Here is a 20,969-nt window from a genome sequence, read left to right as displayed (position 1 = left end):
CCCCTTCTCCGCACTGCGGCCTGCGGGAGCTCGGTGCTGGAGCCCCCGAGAGCGGCGGTGAGGGGAGCGTGCCTTCTCCATTTCGCTTTTTTTGAGTGTTCTTTAAAAAACCTCTAATCTTTAAAACCAAGGAAAAAAAGGAAAAAAAATTAAACCATTACTCCACCATCTTGGATGAAGGCAAGCAGCACCTTGCCCTTACCCAAGATGGCCGCCGCCCCGAGGAGAGGGGCACCGCGGCCTCCATCGGGAGCGGGGACCGCCGGGAGGGCGGGGGCGTGGCGCTGGCGGCGTGAGGCGGCCGCGGCTCCGCCCCGGGCTATATGAGGCGGCGGCGGCGGCGGTGGCGAAGAGGGCGGTGAGCGGCTGGTCGCGTTGGGCGACATGGCTTTGCTCCGGGAGGACGCGCAGAGCAAGGTGAGGGCGGCGGCCCGGGACCGGCTGAGGCGGGCTGTGGGGGTGTGGCCGTGCCCCGCCGGGCTGAGGGCCGCGCTCAGCCCCGGGCTGGCCCTGCGGGGTGTGAGGGAGCTTCCTGCCCTCTCTCCTTCCCCCCCGGTAGCACCGGGGCAGTGACAGGCTTTTATTTTTGTTAAGGTTTGTATTTCAGTTATTAGGGTTCTTAGTCCTTGCGCTGCCTGCTCCCTGCACCCAGGGTCCTCCGAGGGCAGGTGATCAGGGCGCAGCTGCCCAGGGTGAGTGCGGGGTGCTGCCCTGAAGGAAGAGGTGCCTAGAGAGTGATAAAAAGGGGAAAAAAAAAAAAAAAGGAAAATAAAACCAGCATGGGAAGGAGAAGAAGGAGAGGGCTCCGCAGCTGCCACAAGGCAGCGCGGGCTGTGAGCGGAGCACCTGATTTGTGGCGGGAGCCGGGTGACAAGCACGGCCTTGGAGCTGCAGGAGCTGGGCCTGCTGGGGGGATGCTGGAGCTGGAGCCGCGGGCCAGGACCTGCGGCTGGGCGCTGGCCGTGAAGTGCTGTAGGCGCTTCTGCTAGAGGCGTTCAAACTTGGCCTTCCTCGGGGGGTCTGCCTTGTGTGTCTGTGGCCAGCCTTCCTGGTTGTGTGGCCTCTGTTAATTAGTCTGTCGGCTGTCACTTCAGCTGTGACGCCTCTTTCCTTTGGTTGTCACATCAGTAGCTGACTTGGATTTCTTTTCTTTGTAGCAGTGTTGAGGCTTTAAGTGCCAAGGAGGCTTTTGTCTGGTCTTTGAGGGAGCATGGGGTGTTACCCAATGTTAAGACTCTCAACTTCTCAGAGGAAATGCAAATTAAATGCTAAAACAGGAACTTCGTGTATTCGTGTGTGTGTGTGTAATCAGTGCTTGGAATTATTTTGCATACTGGACAAGCTGCCTGGCTTAACCTACCTAGTCTACCTGGTTTAAAAACCACCCCCAACACACCTTGAACAGAAGGTAAGACAGCCCTTTAACAGTCTGTGAGCTGCCTATTTGACTTTCATACTGTTGCATCTGAGTGTAGTCTCCCATTGTGACTAAGCTTAAACTTGCAGGAAGATGACTTGTGTTTTAAGCTGTTAAGGGTGCTGAAGTCCTTTCAGTCTGTGTCTTCTCTAGCCTTTTGGAAGATGTATATTAGCTGACTTGAGGGCTAGAAATACACCTGCCTTGAATAAGTTTTTTTAGATAACTTGCTTTCATCTGCTTCTCTTGCATATGAATCTTCTAAAACACTCTTGATCCAGCAGAACAGGCAAAAGTTTGTTGAACAAGTGTTCTCTAGTTATTTGCTTTGAGCTGTGAACTAGCCAGTGCTTTCACCTTTTTCTGCTGCATGTGAAACTGTTAGTATTAAAGCGTCTGCCATTTGAGAATACTGAGTGAAAATCTTTATAGGCTTTATAGATGAAAGGCTCGCAGGACCTGCAGGTGGTGGGTGGAGGGGAAGGTAAAATATCAACTGTCTCACAGCAATTGGTAACTGCGAGTGTTTATATGCCCTTTCTAACTTAGCAGGCAGGAATATTGGGGGGAGGGGAAAATGTTCCCACGGGTGAGGGCTGGAGTAGCTTTAAACTCTAATGCTAAATGGACAAAGATTAACTAGCTTGTTTCAGGTAGTAGGGCTGTCTTGGGATTCCAGCAGCAGGGGGGAGGATAGAAATACTCCTATCTTGTCTGTTCCTGTTTAGGTAAGGAAACAGCAACATGGAACTGGTGTGTGGCCAGTAGATAAAGCCTGTGCCTATAAAGGAAGCTTCATTAGGTATTAACCTTGAATAGGAATCAATGGTAAGTATAAACTAAAAACTGACCCTGAGGTGGCAAAGCAGGAGGGGATCAGGATATGTAGGAAGAGGAAGGGAGGGTAGGATAAGGGTGATTGGAAGTGCAGTGGGAAAGATGGTGTAATCTGTCATGGGGAGGAAAAGGCATTTCGGAAAGTAAAACGAGTACTGGGACTGCCAAGCCAAGTGTGTGCAAATAACCTGCTATTTCTTAATGTCAATGGCTTGATAGTATTTTAAAGGCTCCAGTCTGCAGTTGAACTGTTCTAGGTCAAAATACTGAGAGTATTGTAGCCCCTCTTTCTCAGAACAGTGAGTGGAAGACAAAATGACTTGCTGTTATCACTCCTGAACAGTGGTTCTTGGTGCTAGACAACTTCTCTACATGTTCTGGAAAGAATGAGGGCCTACTAGATCTTATGTTTTGCAAGAAAACTGCTTCTGCATGCTGCTGCGCCCAAAAACAAGTAGGGAGATGAACTGCTAGCAAGGGGAAAGCTACTGGATAAGGATATATAGCCTCCATGAAGCTGGCCTAGCAGTTTGGGCTGATGACACAATTTCAAATCCATGGGAGGTGAAGAGAGCACGGTGAGGCTGTATTGCTGAGACTCCCTACCACCAGCTCTGGCCTTGCTGCGGGAGGCCAGCAAAACATTCTTGTAGCTACTGACTGCAGCTTAGGGGTTTGCTTCTGTTGCACAACTTTCACTTTAGCTGGGCATGCTTCATGTTACAGATGGCATATGGGCTAAAAGCGCTTAGCCATAGGCTGTGCTCTGTAGGCAGATGCAGCAGGGTGGATTTGACTTGCACTGCCAGAGGTGTTGCTCGACCCCTCGAGCTGAGGAAGCAGTGGGTTAGGTGGAGCTGTCCTGTGTGCTGCTAGGTGGAACAAGGTGAGCTAGAGAGGCTTTTGCTCAGAATTTGGGATCCTTGAATGCTGATAATGTCCTTTACCACAGCTCCCTCCCTCTGTAAGGAGGTGTGTGACCACTTGGTTTCTGCAGAGAGTGATGCAGAGATCCCTCTGACAGGAGAGCTAAGTGATCAAGCTAGCTTATTATTGCACAGCCAGTGGCAACAGGTGCTCTGGCTATAGAGGCTGCCTTCTGCTTACTTGGCAAGCACTGCACTTGGTGAGGGATGCCGTTTCAATGTGACTAAATTGAGCTATTATTCCCTCTTTATCTTTATTTTAAGCAAAATAATTAAACCATTGCATCACTGGAGTTCTACAGTCAAAGACACAAATTTGCTATAGCATCAGTAGCAACATGAAGACTGTGTGCAAGAAAACTGGTTCAGTTTTCCTGGTTATATGTAACTTGGAGTACTTCAGGACTGTTTCAGCTGAATGTCGGAGAGCTAACAGCAAGTCTATCACGAAGGCTGCAAAATCAAAGTTTCACATCTACTGTATTGGCTCTTTACTGCTGCATGCATGCAGGGTACTTTCAGACATATTTTTAGTATCTTGATTAAAGGGAAACTTAAGCTACTTGTGCTGAATATGACTGAAATGTAGTTCCAGCAACTAATGCCACTGATATCTGCTGGCCAGATAATCTGGAAGTCTGCTGGTTAACCCCTGGGTGTTGAAACAAGGCCCTCTGGAACTGAGGACTCTGTATAAACTGCCAGAAAACATCATGATCTTTTGGTGCTCTCTGGAGAGCACTTAAACTGGTTTAATTAGAAAGACTAATCTGTAAAAAGTAATGGATGCTGGGTAGTGGCAGATGTAATTACCACTGAAGTCTTGTTTGTGGCTGTTGCTTGAATGACAGCAGGGAGGTGATCAGTAAGAGGAGGGTTTTTATAAGGTAGCTGACAATAAGCAGAAAGCTCTGTGACATGTAAACTCGTGTGGAAAGGCTCCTTGCTCCTTCTGAGAGCCTGGCTATGTGGAAAACCCCTGGATTAATCTGACTTTGAGAACAAATATGGATTCTTATTTTGCTAGGAATCGGATGTTGTACACAGTTGCTTGCACTGGCAGATTCTTTTGTTAGAATGCAGAAGTAACCCTGAGTCATCTAGAACTGATGCTAAAACTGCAAAGGGTGTAACTTTAAAAGCAGCAGTTCAGGCCACTCAACAGAACTAAGGGGCTTCAGTGGCTGAGGGCATTGCCTTCCACTGGATGCTTGCAAGCATGAAGATGTGTTTGCATTGGGTGACATCTGCTCAGAAACTTATGTCTATCAAGTTAGAAGCCTGGTTAGCTGATAGTCATCGCTGGATTGTATTTAAATAATCCAGCTCTTTTGTTTGGCGGGGGGAGGTTTGTAACATCTCTAAGCAATAAAAAAAAAAAGGAAGTGCTGTAAAACTCTACCTGAATTGGTCAGAGTAATGCCCTGTACTGTCTCTTCTCTTGAGCTTCCAGATCAGGTGAGTGTCATACTGCCCTAATTAGTACCATAATAGCTATTTTTAGTCTTCTGGTCCCAAATCTAGAAACGTTAATCAATATGATGACTGACTGTTATGCTGGAGGGCTCTGCTTGATGTCTTGTTCTAATTTCCAGGTCAGACAGGTGTGGTGGACAGTATCTTTTCTGAACAGGGAAAAGTTTTTCTTGAACCCTCACAAAACCCTGGGGATCCCAATACAAGTCACTGAAGAGGCCTGAGCCTAGAAGTGGAGGGCATCAGAGCAGCTGTAACAGTTGCTTCATCATTGCAAACCAGAAGTCTCTAAGCTGTTTCTGAGAAAGGGAAATGAGAGGTGAAAGTGCTGGGTTTGGGTGAGTGTTTCAGTTTGCAGCCCAACCCAACTCTTTCCCTGCTGTGCTGCTCCAGGAGTCACTATCCTCTGTGCTTCTTTGGGCATATGCTGCAAGTGGGGAATAATCTCTCACCAGCTGCTGAGCTTGGATTATATTCCCCTCCTGCCCTGAGGGTGTTGGGGGACAGACCAGTTTCTGGTAATTGGGATAGGGAAACTTAAGTTCTCTTGCCTGCTGCCTTGAGTGCAGGGAGGAAGCAATGATGTCCTAGCAAAGAAATGCCTCCAGATACAAAGGAGCTACCAGGCACGGCAGGACAGAGAGCTAAAATGGAGTAGTTTCCTGGGAAGGTCATGGGCTGGGTGCCTGCTGTGCTAAAGGAACAAGTCTGGGGCTTGGAGATGAAAGTTTAGTTCTTCTGCTCTGCACAGCTTTCATGTGACCATAAGCAAATTGGTCCTCATTCCTACTTGTAGGATGGGTATAGGAGGGATGGTGGAATGAAAGGTCCTGAATGATGAGCTGCTAATGCTGCAGGAGCAAGTGCTTGTGGTGATCAGGGGTTGGTGTGGAACATCTGCTCTGGGTGCACTGGGTTAATGCCTTATAGAGCTGTGGTAAGACGAGGGGGGGCTTCTTGCTTCCAGTTCATTGGAGAAATGCTGCCCCAGCACTTTCTGTAGGGAAACAAAGCGCTCTGTCCCCCTCAAGTCAGACAGTGTGAATGCTCTCTTTGTAGTCTGAGCCTTGCTGCTGTGATTGTGCAATTCTAAAGGTCTCTGGCCTGGAGTTAGGAGCCCACAGTGACCTTCACAGGACTAGAGCAGACCAGTGGTTTTATAATCCTCTGTTTCATGTGCCTCCAGGTCCTTCACTGAAGACCAGACTCCTGAAGGGTAGAGGTGATAATCCTGTGCTGTCTTCAAACAGTCATACTCTTGATGTTTGAGCTTGCAGTGGCCTTTAAGTATAGGCTGCATCATGTAAATTTACAGTAGATGTTTACGGTAGGAGAGGTACACGATTTTTTTTAGCAAGTGGCTTCATGTAGTCCTGAGGGGCAGAATCCCACCACTGTATATAGGGGTGTTCTAGACTCTTGTCCTGTTTCAGGGCTGATCTCGCACTTCAGGCCCTATGTATAGTACATACTGCTCTAAAGTGCACAGCTGAGCACTGCTGCTGACTCCCAGTTGCTTCTGTGTAAATAAGGCCCTGCTGGCGCAATAAGCTCTCCTGCAGTAGCATTCTTGGGGATTGTTGAAGCTGTAAGTTACATATTCTTGCTCCATTGCCTTGCAGTTTATGGTGCTAGTCCAGGGGAGAAACACTCGTGACGTGAACTGCTTTAATCGGACAAAGCAGTACCATCTTGTGTCCATACCTCCCCATCTCTTGTACAGGCAACTGCTAGGCATGGAGGGGTGTGTGGACAGCATCTAATCACGGGTTACTTTCTCCACAACAGTTAATAAGAAAGTTCACAAATTCAGGAGTGGCTGATTTGTGTAATCCTTTCCTTAGCTTAGCTGAGAGGAAGCGGTTTCCTTTGGCTTATCATACTTTCCAGACTCAGCAGTTCTTGTTGTTAGCATTGCTGATCCTGTTTGGACAGTAAAGATAAGTAAGCAGGATGCAAAACACTGGGGTCTGCATCTCGCTGCTTTGGCTGCTAGTGTTATTTGGCTGGGAAGCACGGACCAACTTGCCTTTCGTTCAGTTGGTAACAGACAGTGAGCCTTGCTCTCAGTGAAACTAATGTCTGAACGGTGGCCTTCTACCTGTCCTTCCTCTAGTGCTTGAGTGGGGTAGCGTCTGCCTAAACCAGTGTCAGTGACCCCTGAGCCATGCGCCTTTGTGCTGTTTGGTCTGTGCCTTCTTAGTGAGTCCCAGAATCGCATACCTGTAGGGGGATATAATAATCTGTCCCATAAGGTAGCTGGAGAGAAGCAACTGTTCTCTTGGAGTCCCTGTAGTGTTTGGAGTCCTGCTATGTCCATTTGTGCGTAAGCAGTGCTGGGACTGTTAAGAACTGTGTTCCAGGGCGTGCTCTGTAAGCTCAACGTCCTCGCTTGCTGCCAAGGCAATACTCAGAATGGGATAAAAGCCTTCTGTCCTGCGGAAGTCGGAATGGGAAGCTCAGTGTGCTGCATACAAGGCCTTTCCATAGTCATAAAGCTTAAAAAGGTGTATCTCTTACCTACCTCCTTCTAACTCTAGCTAACAGCTAGTGTGCAGCAGATAGAAGTCTTTTTAGCAAGGCTGGAAGGATGAGGGCCAGTGACTGGGGTATCCCTCACTGATGCATGACAGCCTGGTCGTAGATTATAGCAGTAACCATCAGTGGTAGAGGAAGTCTAGGCAGGGGCAGGCTGGATAGAGGCAAATGCCTGCTAGCCTGACAGCTGTGTCCTCTGCAGGCAGCCAGAGAGACTTGAGGGCTACCAGACCTGGGCTGCAGTACACAGATGGCCAGACTAGGGGGAGGGAGCTTCCAAAGCTTTTGGAAGCAAAACTTTACCTTTTAAAGGGCAACCTCTCAACCGTTCTTGTGCAGCTTTGCAGAAGCTTAAGGCAGCATTCAAGCTATCTGTGATAAAACAGGATTGCTCAGATGCTGTCTGGCACGGTTTGCTTGTGGGCTTTGGCACTGAAACTTGCGCTTAGCGGGTGGTTGGGGCAAGCTCCTGGCTGGTGGGGTCTGTCTGTACCCTAGTGTGCTGCAGGGTGGTGAAACAATATCAGCTGTGGCCCAGTTCTCTGGCTTGCTTTCCTGGGAAGGCATTCGGAATTATCTCTATAAAGGATAACCTTGGGATTCAGCCTGGGTCTGACGGTGGCTCTTCAGCAAACTTCCTGTGTTGTGACCTTGATCTCTGGCAGTTTCTCCCTTATGTAGAAAATAAGAATGATTTGTTAGGCTGTAGCACTGAAGGGACGGCCTCTTAGAAGACCTGTTTCATAGCACAGGAACCACCATAATGTGATAGGCTAAGGTTCCTGCATGCTTCTGGAATACAGATGACTGAAGCTGGTGATCAGTAGTGTCTAATAGCTTGCAAAAGTCGATTCCTTGGTATCTAAATATATGATTCTACTTGATGTAAGAACTGGATGTATGCATTAATCTTAATAATCTATGCTGGATGTGCCTGAACATTTTTTTGCTTGCTTCTGAGGTCCTATAGGGAATTGAAGCCATTTGTCTTCAATGGTTGGGTACAAGCAGTGAAGTACAAGTTGGTAAAGGAAATTTAAATCGTAAACCAGAGGGAGAAATGGGCCGGGGGCTATGCTGAATCTTACTGCTATTGAGTGCAGCCTGGCCACTTCCCTGGCTTCCCAGAACAGGATGGCGTGCTGAGCATCAAGGCCTCGTCTGCTCTCAGTCAGAAAGCGGTGTCCTTGTAAGGAATTTGAGTAGGACTATGACTTGATGATGTTAGTGGTGTATAACCTAGAGCATCTTCCACTGAGAAGGCTATTTCACTGCTCTAGAAAAGTTTAAATATGGTTGAAATTGTCTTCTGTGTGTAGGCTGTTGGAATGAAGAAATAAGTCCCCAAAGGAAGATGCTGGTTCTGTTTAAGGTGTGTCTGAAGCACCGGGAAGGCAAGTCTGGTCTCTATTGAACCTGGTATGCTCTGAGGCCTCCTGTAAAGGGTTCCTCACATAGCATGCTCAGAAACCTCTTCTGAGCTGCTCTGAGTGGAAGCAAATAGCATTAAAATGTTGCCAGGCACAAAGCTCTGTCCAGAAACGATAAGACAAGACCTGGATTTAGGAGGGGAAGAGACTTGCAGTTACAAGCAGTACATAGCTTTTTGCAAAGCAAAGTTCAGATATCTTTGAGGCTGGTTCTTGTACCAGCTTACTGGGCCTTTTTCTTTTAACAGCAAATGTGCGTTCTAGCAGCAATGAATAACATGATGACAGGTATCCTGAAAATAAGATTAAACAGGTGTAGTGTTAGTGCCACAATGTTCTTGGGTTTTCGTCCTGTTTCTGGCAGACAGTTGGCTCTTAGACTTTATGGGAGCCTAAAGAGGTTTCATGCCCCACTTTTCCCAAAGGTCAGCTGTTCTGCCACGTATTGTGGAGGCACAGGGTAATGAAGAGAGAACTATGAGGGTTGTTGCTATCTTTGAACTGGCATAATAGGCTTTGGCTTAATATGCTCCAAGTAAACAAGCTGGAGAATACTGGAAGGAGGATGCTTCTTTTCAAAGACTTCCCAAATACCTCTAGTGTGAGCTCTAACAATCAGTTCTTCAGACTTCAAGCTAACAAGGCTTTTTCCTTTCCTGTGTTTGGAAGGGAAGGCTTGTCACAGTGATGTGCAGGTAGTGTTGAGGCTGTCATGCTTGTCCATATGTGCTGTTCCTGGAGGCAGTGGTTTAGTGTAACATGGTTCTTGTTGACAGCTGATGACCAGTCTAACTTCACTAAACCTACTTGATGCTTGACTAAGGCCTATACTGTGAATTCTGTTGCAGCTGAGGTCTGTATCTGTGGACCTGAACGTTGATCCCTCTCTTCAAATTGATATACCTGATGCCCTAAGTGAAAAGGACAGAGTGAAGTTCACTGTGCATACTAAGGTAAGATCATGGAGTAGAAAGTAGTCTTTATAAATGTTATGCAAGTAATATGTGTATTTGCAATACACATACCTGTAAAAATGGTCTTGGCAATGAAGGAAATCTAATTAGATGGAGCTTTTCCACTTAAAGGTGGCCTGAGGGTGTATATATATGCAGAAACTTAAGATTTCCTAAGACTTGAACACTCTCTAAATAGAGACAAGTTAGCTGATACACTAGATTGGCTTTGCTGAGGAATCCTAGCTTGACACCAGAAGGCTGGGGGGTGGGGGTGGGGAAACCAGCTACTGTGAAGCTTCACAAAATAAACTGCATTAATGCTGTTCCACAACAGTGCATTTTCTTTAAATAGTCTCCTTAATAGTAAGGCTCTCAAATGAGTGCCAGCTCAGCTAAAAGGGAGTAGGCAAAAGACTCTTACTAGGCAAAATAGCTTCCTTTGGAAACAGACAGAACTGTTTCTAAAAGCACTAATTTACAAAACAGTAGGGCTTCTATATCTTCTCTTCCAGACTACACTGCCAGCTTTTCAAAGCTCTGAGTTTTCAGTTACAAGGCAGCATGAAGACTTTGTGTGGCTCCATGATACACTGACTGAAACCGAAGAGTATGCAGGACTCATTGTAAGTACTTCCTAAAAAACGTAATTCTAAACTAAAGACTATGGTGATATAAAGTGCATACTAGTAAGGGCATGAAGTCTGCTTTACCAGTGTTACCAGTGTTTCATGACTCTGGTATTCCCTATGCTTCCTTTTGCCTTAATTTCCAAACAACTTCAGTGGTATGGCTTTGTGTGCACTTTCCGTATAGCTTGGAGCAGCAAAAATAGCTCGATGCTCTGAGAATTGCTGATTCTGTGGTGGTATTAATATCTGCCTGAAGATAACACAGTGAAATACTCTATTAAATATACTCTTTCTTTTCTGTCATGACTCTTTAGGAGGCCCTGTGGGCCACAGGAGATGGCTGGCTACAGGGTGGATTATAGAGGCTGTTCCTCTCGGTTGGTTTCCCTCCTGGGGCAGGGGTAGCACAGAGCTGGGAGGCGCAAACAGGGTCCTAGACATCAATGTGCCTCTAAATTCCTGTGTGCGGAGCCTTGCTGGCTTGCCATGACCAGGCAAAAAGGCCTCCTTACAGAGAATGCTAGAAGTGATTTTGGAAAACTTTATTTGCTAGCATCTATTGCTAACCAATTCCTTGGCTAGATACCTCCAGCACCTTCAAAGCCTGACTTTGATGGTCCCAGAGAGAAGATGCAGAAGCTAGGGGAAGGAGAAGTGTCTATGACAAAAGAAGAGTTTGCCAAAATGAAGCAAGAGCTAGAAGCGTAAGTAGAATTAATCTACTGCCAAAAGCTGCACTTAGAGAAGCCTTCTGGGAGAGCAACTTATTTGGTGGGAACTGATCTTGAGTGTGACTATTTTGAAGGGTGTCTGCTGCTGCATAATCTTTAAAATCCTGGAGCTGTGGTGTTGCCAAAAGTTTCTCTCAAACTGGAAAACTTCCTAGCTAAAAGGATTGGAAAATAGCATTGCTATCACTAGCTAGCTATTTCAGAACAGGCTGTTGAATATTTTCACTGAATAAACTTAAAGCAATTCTTTGTATATTGAAGAAGGCAGTACCAGAGGGGATCTCAGTCTGTTCTTTCCTTTCAGTGAATACCTCGCTGTCTTCAAGAAGACCGTATCATCACACGAAATCTTCCTTCAGCGGATTTCTTCTCATCCTGTGCTCAGCAAAGATCGCAATTTTCATGTTTTCCTGGAGTATGACCAGGATGTAAGACATGTTTTTTTTTCTCCTTTCAGAGTGAGGCCAGGTATTAGGAGTGCTGTCACTTCTCTGGGCACAGTCAGGATGTTATGTAAATCTCTGTGCAGCGTCAGCAAGCAGATATTGCCAGTATTTCTGTGAGATGGTTAAGGGACAAAAGCCTGACCTTTAGACCTTTTTCTGCTATAAATCTCATAGTGTTTCTTAATCCTAGTCAAGTTGGTTAGGAACCCAACTTTGTATGTCTTGACATTTGAGGAACAAGTATGGTTCAGGTGTACCTGTCCTGTGTGTGGCATGGTCCTAAAATGGAAGGATGGAGGTGTATTAAAGTTAGTACTGCATCTGTTTTTTTGTTATACCTAATTATGAGTAGTGAATGCTGATACAAGATATGTAAGGAGAAACTGAGCTGTTTCTGGGAATGGGAAAAATCTGTGGCACAGAGTAGTTGAACAAGTTCAAGTCAAGCCATTTCTTACATGAGCCATCTTTGTACAGCTTATACGGGTATTACGGAGAGCTTGGAAATCAGCCTGCTCTGACATATGCTAGATATAAATGATGTTACAACACTGCAAGTGTCAAAATAGTCACTTTTTTCCCCCCTCGGGATGACTTTAAAGCTGTCCTGCCCTCTCTGTTGCAGCTGAGTGTTCGGAGGAAAAACACAAAAGAGATGTTTGGTGGCTTTTTAAAAAGTGTAGTAAAGAGTGCTGATGAAGTCCTCTTCTCTGGAGTCAAGGTAAGGTAGTTGGTTTACCTTTTACTTAGCCTAGTCTTGATTGTTTCTTGCTTCCTGCTCCAGGGAAGTTAAGTTATGTCTGCTTCAGGCTTGATGTGTGTGAGGCTCAGTTACTAATGCTAACCTTCCTTGTTACTGCTGTCCTGAGTTGGGTGGAATAGCCTATATTAATTTTGACTTCTATAGAAAAAGGCATCGAAGCTATAGGCTGTTAAAAATTTAAGTGTATATTTAAAGTTTCTGGTGGATGCGTAAGAGTTGCCTTAACACCTGATACTGGTGGGAAGGAAGGAATTACACCTTCAGCAAATGTGCTTGTGGCTTTTGTCTACTTTGGAGCTCCGAACAAACATGATTTATGGGTTTCTGCTTGCACTAGATGAGATCAAATACCAAAGACTCCTGTAACTGGTCCAGCTTCAGCTTTTCTGCCATGTTGCCATGGTAGCTCTTTCTAGTAGACTTGCTGTCCTAAACACAATGTCCTGAAACATCACAGTACACATAATGTTTGATGTGCACGTGAAGCAAGCTTGTAAACTGCTTACTGCTTAGCTACTGTGTTGCAGCAGGTCCAGGAAATAAAATTCCAACAGTTGGTAGCCCTCTGATACCAACTTACTGGTTGCTTCAGGCAACCTGCAGTGTTGAATAGTTGAGTGTCAAGTCCATCTTCACTTCATCATGAAGAAGAAACTTGCCAAATGGCTTGGCTTGTCAAACCATTGGTTCAGGGCCTTGTCTTGAACTCTGCTCTTCAGTAGAGATTGATGGGCATAATGCTTAGGTGGCTATGGTTATTTCTTTGGCCCTTCCCAAAACAGGGAAGAGCTTGTATTTTGCAGTAATGTAACCGACTTAACAGGTCATACTCTCTTTCAGGAAGTAGAAGACTTTTTTGAGCAAGAGAAGACTTTTCTTGTAAACTACTACAACAGAATCAAGGATGCATGTGCAAAAGCAGATAAGATGACAAGATCTCACAAAAGTGAATCTTTTCAAAGACCTTTGTAAAGACCTTGCAGTCTTGCTGATTTCAGCCTGAAAACCTTGTCTTGTTCTTGCAGATGTTGCAGATGACTATATTTATACTTCAGCTTGCTTGAACAGCCTGGCATTAGAAGAACCTACAGTTATCAAAAAGTAAGCAATTCTAACTGTTCATAAACATATCCTGAGTCTGGGAATATCAAATTCCTTCTGTAAAATCCAGGGGACTGAGTCATAGCTGGTTTGAGTTATTGAATTTCAAGCAAGTGGCATTGAAACTTTTTCTCTGATGCTCCTGGTGTGACAGACTTAAAATTGTCAATTGCATCTGACTCTTAACTAGCTGATCTTTTGCCAGTTGTGCCCTAGAGCTGAATCATGCTGGTCATCAAAGCTCCTTCTAAACAGAAGTCTCCTTGAATTTTTTTGAGGTCACAAATTCCCAGAGAATATGGGAGAAAGGGTTATGCATCTGTGTTCTAATGTGCTGTTAAATACAACCACAACTTGCACTATGCCTGTATGATCTTCTGGACTTTTAAAGTTCCAGAATAGTAGGGGTTTTTTAAGCTATGGAAGCCTAGTCACCTTTTCAGAGGTGAATTCTTCCACTTCTCTAAACTTGGCTATCAATTTACCAAGACCTTGTTAAAACAGATTATATAGCTGAATAAACAAGACTGTTCACCCCACTTGGAGAGTAACAGTGGGGAAATTCTCCACAAGACTTTTCTGATCTAGAGATCAGCGTTGTTATTTTAAATGATGTCTAGCTGCTCAACTGTACTAGTCTGTTAGGCTGGAATTGGCACCTCTTGCATTGAACTTTTTGTCCGGGTGTTTGCCTAGACCTGAGTTCTTCTCAAGCTGTTGTCTGTGTCTGTATGGAGGAGTAAACTCCAGCCTTCAACTTTTTGGTTTCGTCAGTTGATCTGGGCATTTATCAGACTAAGACGTATCTGAAACTTATTTATGCAATTTTTCCCCTAGGTACTTGTTGAAAGTTGCTGAGCTCTTTGAGAAACTCAGGGTAAGAGAAGCTTGGGGAGGCAGGGGGGGGGGGAAGAATCTCTGAATCTAGATGTTGCTGCCTCCTGTTACATACCAACTATCTGATTTTTTTCTGTAGAAGGTAGAGAATAGAGTTTCGTCTGATGAAGACTTAAAGCTCTCTGAACTGTTGAGGTACTACATGCTCAATATAGAAGCTGCTAAGGTGAGAACAGTTTTCTTTTTGAAGCTTAGTTTTATGATGGGCACCGTGACTCACTCATGGTATTCTTTGTGCTTTAAGAAGACAGGAAGCTGGACCCTTGTTTTTTGCCTAAGAAACCTGGCACTCCTAAACCACAGCAGAATACAGAAACTAAATATTGGCTAGCTGCAGTCCAGCCCGCCTACAGAAGGGCTGTTTAAGATCTCCAACCAGTTTTTCTTTGGCATGTAGAGAGGAAGAACTCATTAGATTTCTGTAAGTTAGTGCAAACTGAATTTGAGTCTGCAGCAGCATTCTAACCCTTCCCCTGCCTAAGTTGTCACGACTTGTCCCTAAAACCAATGATAACTAATTAAAAATCCTGAAGTAAATCCCAACCACTAAAGTACTTCATCATGAATATGTGGTAACATGTGAAGGCTATTGGAGCCTGGACTTCCAAGAGGGGTTTGCTAAACTGATGTGACTGCAAAAGCCTTGCCAGCAACTCTTTTCTAGCCAATACTTGACTTGGCAAGGGGGTGACTATGCTGAGAAGTAGTATCTAGGTATAACTTGATGGGCCTCTTCATCTAGTGTCATACCTCTAATGTCATGTACCCTGGAACATTCACTACAGGCTCCCTTTGTGTGGTGTACTGCTATTTAGATGTCAAGACTATACTGCTGCTAATTAGAAGGGAATTGGCACAGAGACCTGTACTGCTTCTCGCGTCTGGGTTAGTACAGTGCTTCAGTCAAACTGTCAGATCTCCAATCAATTAAATGATAGTGTATCCCTTACTGGAAGTAGACTGAGGGAATTTGGGAAGTGCTATTACTCCTTAGTGGAGAGGCCCACCTTATAGAAGGATAAAGCTACTTTAAGGGAAGAGGCGATGCCTTCAGTAGCCCTCAGACTTCCTTGACAAAGGCACAAGTGGCAGTCCTGAATACTTGATACTGCACTGGTGAAAGGCTCCGGTTGCTATGCTAAGAGCATAGCGGGTTATAATAGCTTGTTGGCAGAAGCGGAATCTGGTGCTGAAAGAAGTGAAACCTCCTGCTGCTAAGGTAGTTGTAACCTCAGTTTGGGAAGTAGTCCTCTTAAGGCTTTGATGCACTATTCCTATCTACTTTCAGGATCTTCTGTACAGACGTACAAGGGCTCTTGTCGACTATGAAAACTCGAACAAAGCTCTAGATAAAGCCAGACTAAAGAGCAAGGACGTCAGGCTGGCTGAGGCACACCAACAGGATTGTTGTCAGAAGTTTGAAAAGATTTCAGAATCTGCAAAACAAGGTAAAACAAGCTTTGCTGTATTAATGCTGAAGGGAGATCTTAATGCAGTCCAGGTGCAATGCAATCTGACCTTCAGCTACTGAAGGCTTCTGAAATGCTTTCCTGAAGCAAGTAGTCTGGACATCCCAAGGGCAGTATAGATGCCTGTAAAACTAATGCATCTAAATATTTTTAAGAATGATTGTCTGAAGCAGAGCAATGTCAGTACTAGACCAGCCTTCATTATAAGCCCCTAGTATTTGTCTTCCAGACTGCACTCTGCTTCTCAGTCTCCACCTGAAGGTAACTACTCAGGCTTCTGATTATCTCAATTAGTGTGTAAACAGGCTTTTGCTCTGTTCCAGTACAGCTGAGTGCCTCATACAGAGTTGCAAACACTGGTTCTTAGTAGATGCCTTTGAACAATATAAAACAGAGGAAACATGCTTTCATGGTACACACACTACTCCTTTAATGTTCTTGGTTTTTAAATGTTCTGTGTTCTCACAGAGCTTGTGTGGCTTGCTTCTGTTTTATACCAGTTGTCTTCCTGTAAAGCCTTTCTGTCTTAGACAAGGTGTCCATTTCCTCACCAAGATGTCAGTTAGTCATGCAATGAATGCATCTTCTGGCTAGAAACAGCAAGACTAACTCTTGAACCTTTTTGTGGTCAAATACCGTAACTAGAGCTGTACAACAGAATTAATGAAACATAAGGGGCTTTACTGAAACTTCAATCACACTTTGTACATCTGTCTTATCTTTGTTTGTTCTTTCTTTCCTGCAGAACTGATGAGCTTCAAACAGAAGAGAATAGCAGCATTCCGCAAAAACCTAATTGAAATGGCAGAACTGGAAATAAAACACGCAAAGGTGTGTTCCTTTTGGAATTTAACAGGCGTAGCTTGAGAGAAGCGAGTACTGTGTAACTTGGAGGATTTTCTGGGTTGCCTTTAAAACTAGGAAGTGTGAAATAGAACAGCTGGGCCCTTTAGTTGAGATCTGAAGAGGAGAAGGAGAGAAGCATAAAGGTGTAGTACATACAAAAAACAAATGCTGACAGTCTTACCTGTCCCATGCAGAAAGCCTGTTTTCAACTGGTCACTCCTAGGACACCAGCCTATTGCACTGCAAGTGAGAAGCCTCAGTTTTGCAGGTAGTACACAACAGCTCACCTAACTTCCCATGAAGCAGCCTCAGCCCACAGGGTTTGATCCCTCCTGCATCTAGAGGCAGCTGCTGCTTCAAGTGTTCCTGAGTGCTGTGAGAGCACATCCTGCAGCTTGTGATCTAGCTGTCAACCTTTCTCACTTGGCTTGTCAGTGAAGGGGGACACCGGCTTTGTAGCAGCCTCTGCCACGCTTTACTGAGCAGGCTTGAAGTCTGCTGCAGAGACCGCACCGTGTACTGCCAGCTTAAGCCAGGAAAGTGGACACAGGTTGCAGGGTGTGCTAATTTAGTGTAGAGAACAAAGCAGTAAGCCTCAGGAAGAGGTAACTGTCCATCCTCTGCTTCTTTTGAAGAAGGAAAGTCTAATTTGCCACTCTGAGAGTCCTCTGAGAGTTCATCACAGAGGACTTCATTGCTGAGCTTGAATGTGACACACAAAAGGCTTGACAATGCTGCTCAGTTTGGCCCACTTTAAAAACTTACTGTTCTGTCTCCTGCCCACAAACTGAGTCATGGTTGCAGGCCTGCAGGAAGAGGCAGATTGCAGACGGTATGATCTGGTTTTGATGCTTTACTGCTTGGATGCTTGTCTTAGCAGTATAAGCTCTTCAGCATTGTCATAGGCTACAAAATCCTGGGATGGACCTACTATTTTGGAAGCTACTTCATTGTGGAAGGCAGGATTTAAATTATCAGTCATACTCATCTGAAACTAATTCTCTTCCTTTCCAGAACAATGTCTCTCTCCTGCAAAGCTGTATTGACTTGTTCAAGAACTAAGGTGCCTTATTCTGAAAATGTGAAAAAAGCATCAATTGCACTCAATGGCCAGGGGCAACTTATTGGCTTGACTTCATTAGCTTAAAATAAATATTGTCACAGAGATTCTGTTTGACTAATACTTAAATATGTTGATAGTGATACATTGACTTTCTTGGTATAAATGAGAGCTGAATTGTGTATGAATTGTCTGGATGTAGCTAACATCCTGTTGGCTGATAACTCAAAATGAGTCAAATGTAAGAAATTGATTTGCTATTGACTGACTTCATCTAGCAGAAAATGTTTTCTGAGGAGAACTCCTTTTTTGCAGGGTCATAAAGTAATCTGTCTCTTCATAGCCCTGATATATTTAAAACTTGCAAGTGGGAGTGACTTCTATAAGTGTAGTAATTTTATAAAGTAAATATCTTAACATTCCACTTCCCAGACAGATTTCTACTACAATATATTTTGAATTTCTATAACTACATTCAGTATTTGTACACTTGGACAATACAGCAAATAAAGATGTCTGATACAACAAGCTGTTGTATGGCAAGACTTTTTGTGGGATATCAAATAACAAACTGAGGTTTCAGGCACAGGCCTATCACAAATTACTCATCACTTGGAGCTCTTCATTCAGAGCACTAGAGATAAATATTTGACTCTAGGATTGTTCTTGGAATGGGTGTTGGCATGAAATGTGAGGACTTCATGTCATGTTGCTGTTTGAGTAGCTCTCAAACTTTTACTTCCTATATGCTGCACACCAAGGAAACCGAGCCTTTCAAAAGCATTGATATGTATAGGTGGCTTAGACGCCTTCAGGCTACTTTACAATGCTTCATATTTTGCAAATCTTTACACCTTCTGCTAGCAACAAGAGGCTATTTAAAACTTCAGGGCTTCTGGAAGCACAGCCCTTACCAGTCTTGTGTAAGACAAACCTCTTTAAACTTCGTATGGCCAACTGGGTGTACGCTGCTGTAGCTGAGGCGACTCAGCCTATAAACCCCAGGGTCATCTTTCTATGGGTTGGCTGTCATTTGGCATATGTGGATATAGGTCAGCGAGCCCTACCCTTCTAAAGGCAGCTTTCTGAGGAAGAAGAGTATCTGAGCCTTGCTTAATTTCTTGTGACTGAACGTCTAACCATGCCTAAAGTAGGCTATGTGGCTATGCTCTGGGCAGACTGCCTGAAGCAGCTTCAACCAGGGAAGCTCTGAGAATGGGCAGCTCAGCAGCAGTATCTAAGGGTTGTTCGACAGTTTACTCTTCCATGACCTACTGCTTTTTGGTTTTGGTACCCCATGAAAACTGTGCAGCTCTTCCCAGCCACACAATCCTGCAGCAGTCTAGCTGAAAAAATGTCTGAATTCAGTCCCCTTTTACCTTTGTTCGACAGGAACAGTTTCAACTTGTGGTTGATTAAGGTTTCTGGAGTTCATGCTCAGCTTCTGCCTGAATAGCTGCCACATAAGTATATTGCTTGTGGATACGTGTCCCCTCTATAGAAGAGAGCTGATGGGTAGCATTGCTGTCACCTATGCCAGAGATGTCATTTAAACTCCTAGCCAGTTGTCCTGGGGCAACTAGTGGCCCCAAGCTGGGCAATTCATGCTGGCAAAGGTTTGGCTTTTCCTAAAAATGCATGCTGTGCCTCTTGCCCTCGCTTCTGGCTGCTTCATCCTAGGCTCTGCTGGTGTGCCAGCTGTGCCAGGATGAGCTTCTCCTCGTGTGCCGTGGCTCTCGGGTGCTGTGGTTGCTTTATGCCCTTTTGCACCTCTTGCCTATGGCATAGAAGAAGTAGCATCTTGCTTATGCTGTTTTGTGGTAAAATACTGTTATATGCTGGGTCCTTCTGAACCTAGCTCCAGTAGCTGGGTGGTCTTTGTGAATCGAAGTCAGTAGCCAGGAACTTGCAGCCTATACCTAACTGCCTTTGGGCTGAGTCTGGAGAAGCTGAGCTCTGACTGTGTCTATCCTAAGCTACTTCAACTCAGTTCAAAGGCCTTTCTTATTTTCCCCAGGGAAAGGCTGTAGCTACTGTCAACATGACAAACAACACTTTGTGTCCCCTCCAGAAGCAGTCTAGACTATTGTGGGCTTCATGCACTGCCAGTAACAGTGTGTTTGAAGCTTTAAGTGAGACACCTTTTTTTTTTTTAAAAAAAAAAGTTCTTTTAGAGCTTTTCTATGAGACGTTTGCACTCTAAATTCTTGACATAGCTTGACTTGGATTAAAGTATTAATCCGATCAGATTAAAAGAATGCAAAAGACTTCGAGTGGATATAATTATGGCTTTATACTGATGATGTAGATATTGTAGTTATAGTTAATTTACAATAACTGCAAGAAATGGTAGCTATAAGGAAGTCTCTGCCAATGACGCTGTTGCTCTGAGGGAAGCTGTTTTGTGTCAGCTATGCCAGTAGAGTGCATTGCAGTCAGCTTCAATATTTCAAACCTGTTGACTTGGAAAATACTAGTCACAGCACAGATCACGTTCCTGGAGGCCAGTGGGTGGCAGGCTGGGACAGCTGCTGATAACTAATATGTTTACCCTCAGACTGAGTCGTAATGAAGTACTGGAAAGGCTGCTGCATGCCCCAGTTTCCTACCTGGCAGCTGGACATATGTTGATATATAAGAGAAATTAGTTGTGTATGCGAGTAGTCTGCTCATAAGGAAGGACAGAAATCTTTCTTTAACTAATGTAATATGACTGGACCTGACTTTCCCTGTAGCAGGGCCTTGAATAAAGCCTTAGCAGAACAAAGATCAGCACAGGCAAGTCAGTGTGATAAGGCAGGTTATCATCAATGTGAAAATAAGTTTTTAGAAATATTGCTGAGACTTAATTGAAAAGGCTGGTTGGAGGGGATGAGAGCAGAGTTTCGTAGATTGACTCTAGTGTAGACGTCATGATCACATCTGTAAAGCAGTTTACCTTTAAAAGCTTGTTGCTCTGGTTTATGGATTGCAAACTGGCTTTGGAGAACAGGCACAAGCCTCATCGCTGTGATGGTAACTGTGGTATGTGGCTTTTCACATCAGATGTCAGTTCCTCTCTGTCCATTTGGATGAGGTCAGAGGGAAAACTAAAGTTTTTTCAAGTTTACTAAGGTTTGTTAGACATCCAGCTCTGGTGTTGTTGATGAAGGCAGATGCTGCTGTGACCTGGAGGTAAGCATGCCCCTGGCCTGCAGCACAAGTGCTTAGGTTAGTTCTGTGCAATCCCCTCCAGCCATGTTCCCTCTAAGAATTTAAATAGCAGGTCTCTGCTAATCCAGCTTGCGTTGCCTGAAGTGGGCTAGGGGCTCTCCCAGTAGCAGCTCAGCAGGTACAAATCTCCAGCCTGCAGTCGAGGATATGTTCTCTTAACACAGCTGGTAGCAGAGGCGCATCCCCTTGTACCTTGGTGCTGTGCTCGTGGCCTGCGTTACGGGAGATAACGTA

The 20,969-nt window shown here is 44.8% G+C and overlaps 1 protein-coding gene across 3 annotated transcripts; it reads left to right on the top strand.

Annotated features, from left to right (window-relative positions):
• Nucleotides 1-229: 229 nt before the first annotated feature.
• On the top strand, nucleotides 230-18,052 carry SNX5 (sorting nexin 5). 3 transcript variants are annotated; one of them, XM_087775756.1, is made up of 15 exons: nucleotides 230-417; nucleotides 1,313-1,408; nucleotides 2,146-2,245; nucleotides 9,473-9,577; nucleotides 10,093-10,203; nucleotides 10,792-10,913; nucleotides 11,245-11,368; nucleotides 12,012-12,107; nucleotides 12,990-13,095; nucleotides 13,175-13,250; nucleotides 14,088-14,127; nucleotides 14,227-14,313; nucleotides 15,436-15,595; nucleotides 16,362-16,447; nucleotides 17,477-18,052. In XM_087775756.1, the coding sequence occupies exons 3-15, from the start codon at nucleotides 2,243-2,245 to the stop codon at nucleotides 17,522-17,524; spliced, it is 1,164 nt and encodes a 387-aa protein (XP_087631882.1). In that variant the 5' UTR covers nucleotides 230-417; nucleotides 1,313-1,408; nucleotides 2,146-2,242; the 3' UTR covers nucleotides 17,525-18,052. The 3 variants fall into 3 exon arrangements, with proteins under 3 accessions (XP_087631882.1, XP_087631883.1, XP_087631881.1); XM_087775757.1 differs by lacking the exon at nucleotides 1,313-1,408; XM_087775755.1 differs by lacking the exons at nucleotides 1,313-1,408; nucleotides 2,146-2,245 and having other exon boundaries at nucleotides 231-417.
• Nucleotides 18,053-20,969: the final 2,917 nt, after the last annotated feature.

This window comes from Nipponia nippon, unplaced genomic scaffold (assembly GCF_047370975.1).
Source record: "Nipponia nippon isolate SJK-2023a ecotype South Korea unplaced genomic scaffold, ASM4737097v1 scaffold_4, whole genome shotgun sequence".
Taxonomy (NCBI): Eukaryota; Metazoa; Chordata; class Aves; order Pelecaniformes; family Threskiornithidae; genus Nipponia; species Nipponia nippon.
The sequence above is the reverse complement of the archived record's forward strand: the minus strand, read 5'-3'. Positions and strand labels throughout refer to the sequence as shown.

Bases quoted from the DNA above. Each gene is read 5' to 3' on its own strand.
- SNX5 (XM_087775755.1), top strand. From the start codon at position 385: ATGGCTTTGCTCCGGGAGGACGCGCAGAGCAAG. The intron at 12,108-12,989 runs GTAAGGTAGTTG...ACTCTCTTTCAG, and splicing joins TCCTCTTCTCTGGAGTCAAG to GAAGTAGAAGACTTTTTTGA. The intron at 14,314-15,435 runs GTGAGAACAGTT...ATCTACTTTCAG, and splicing joins TCAATATAGAAGCTGCTAAG to GATCTTCTGTACAGACGTAC.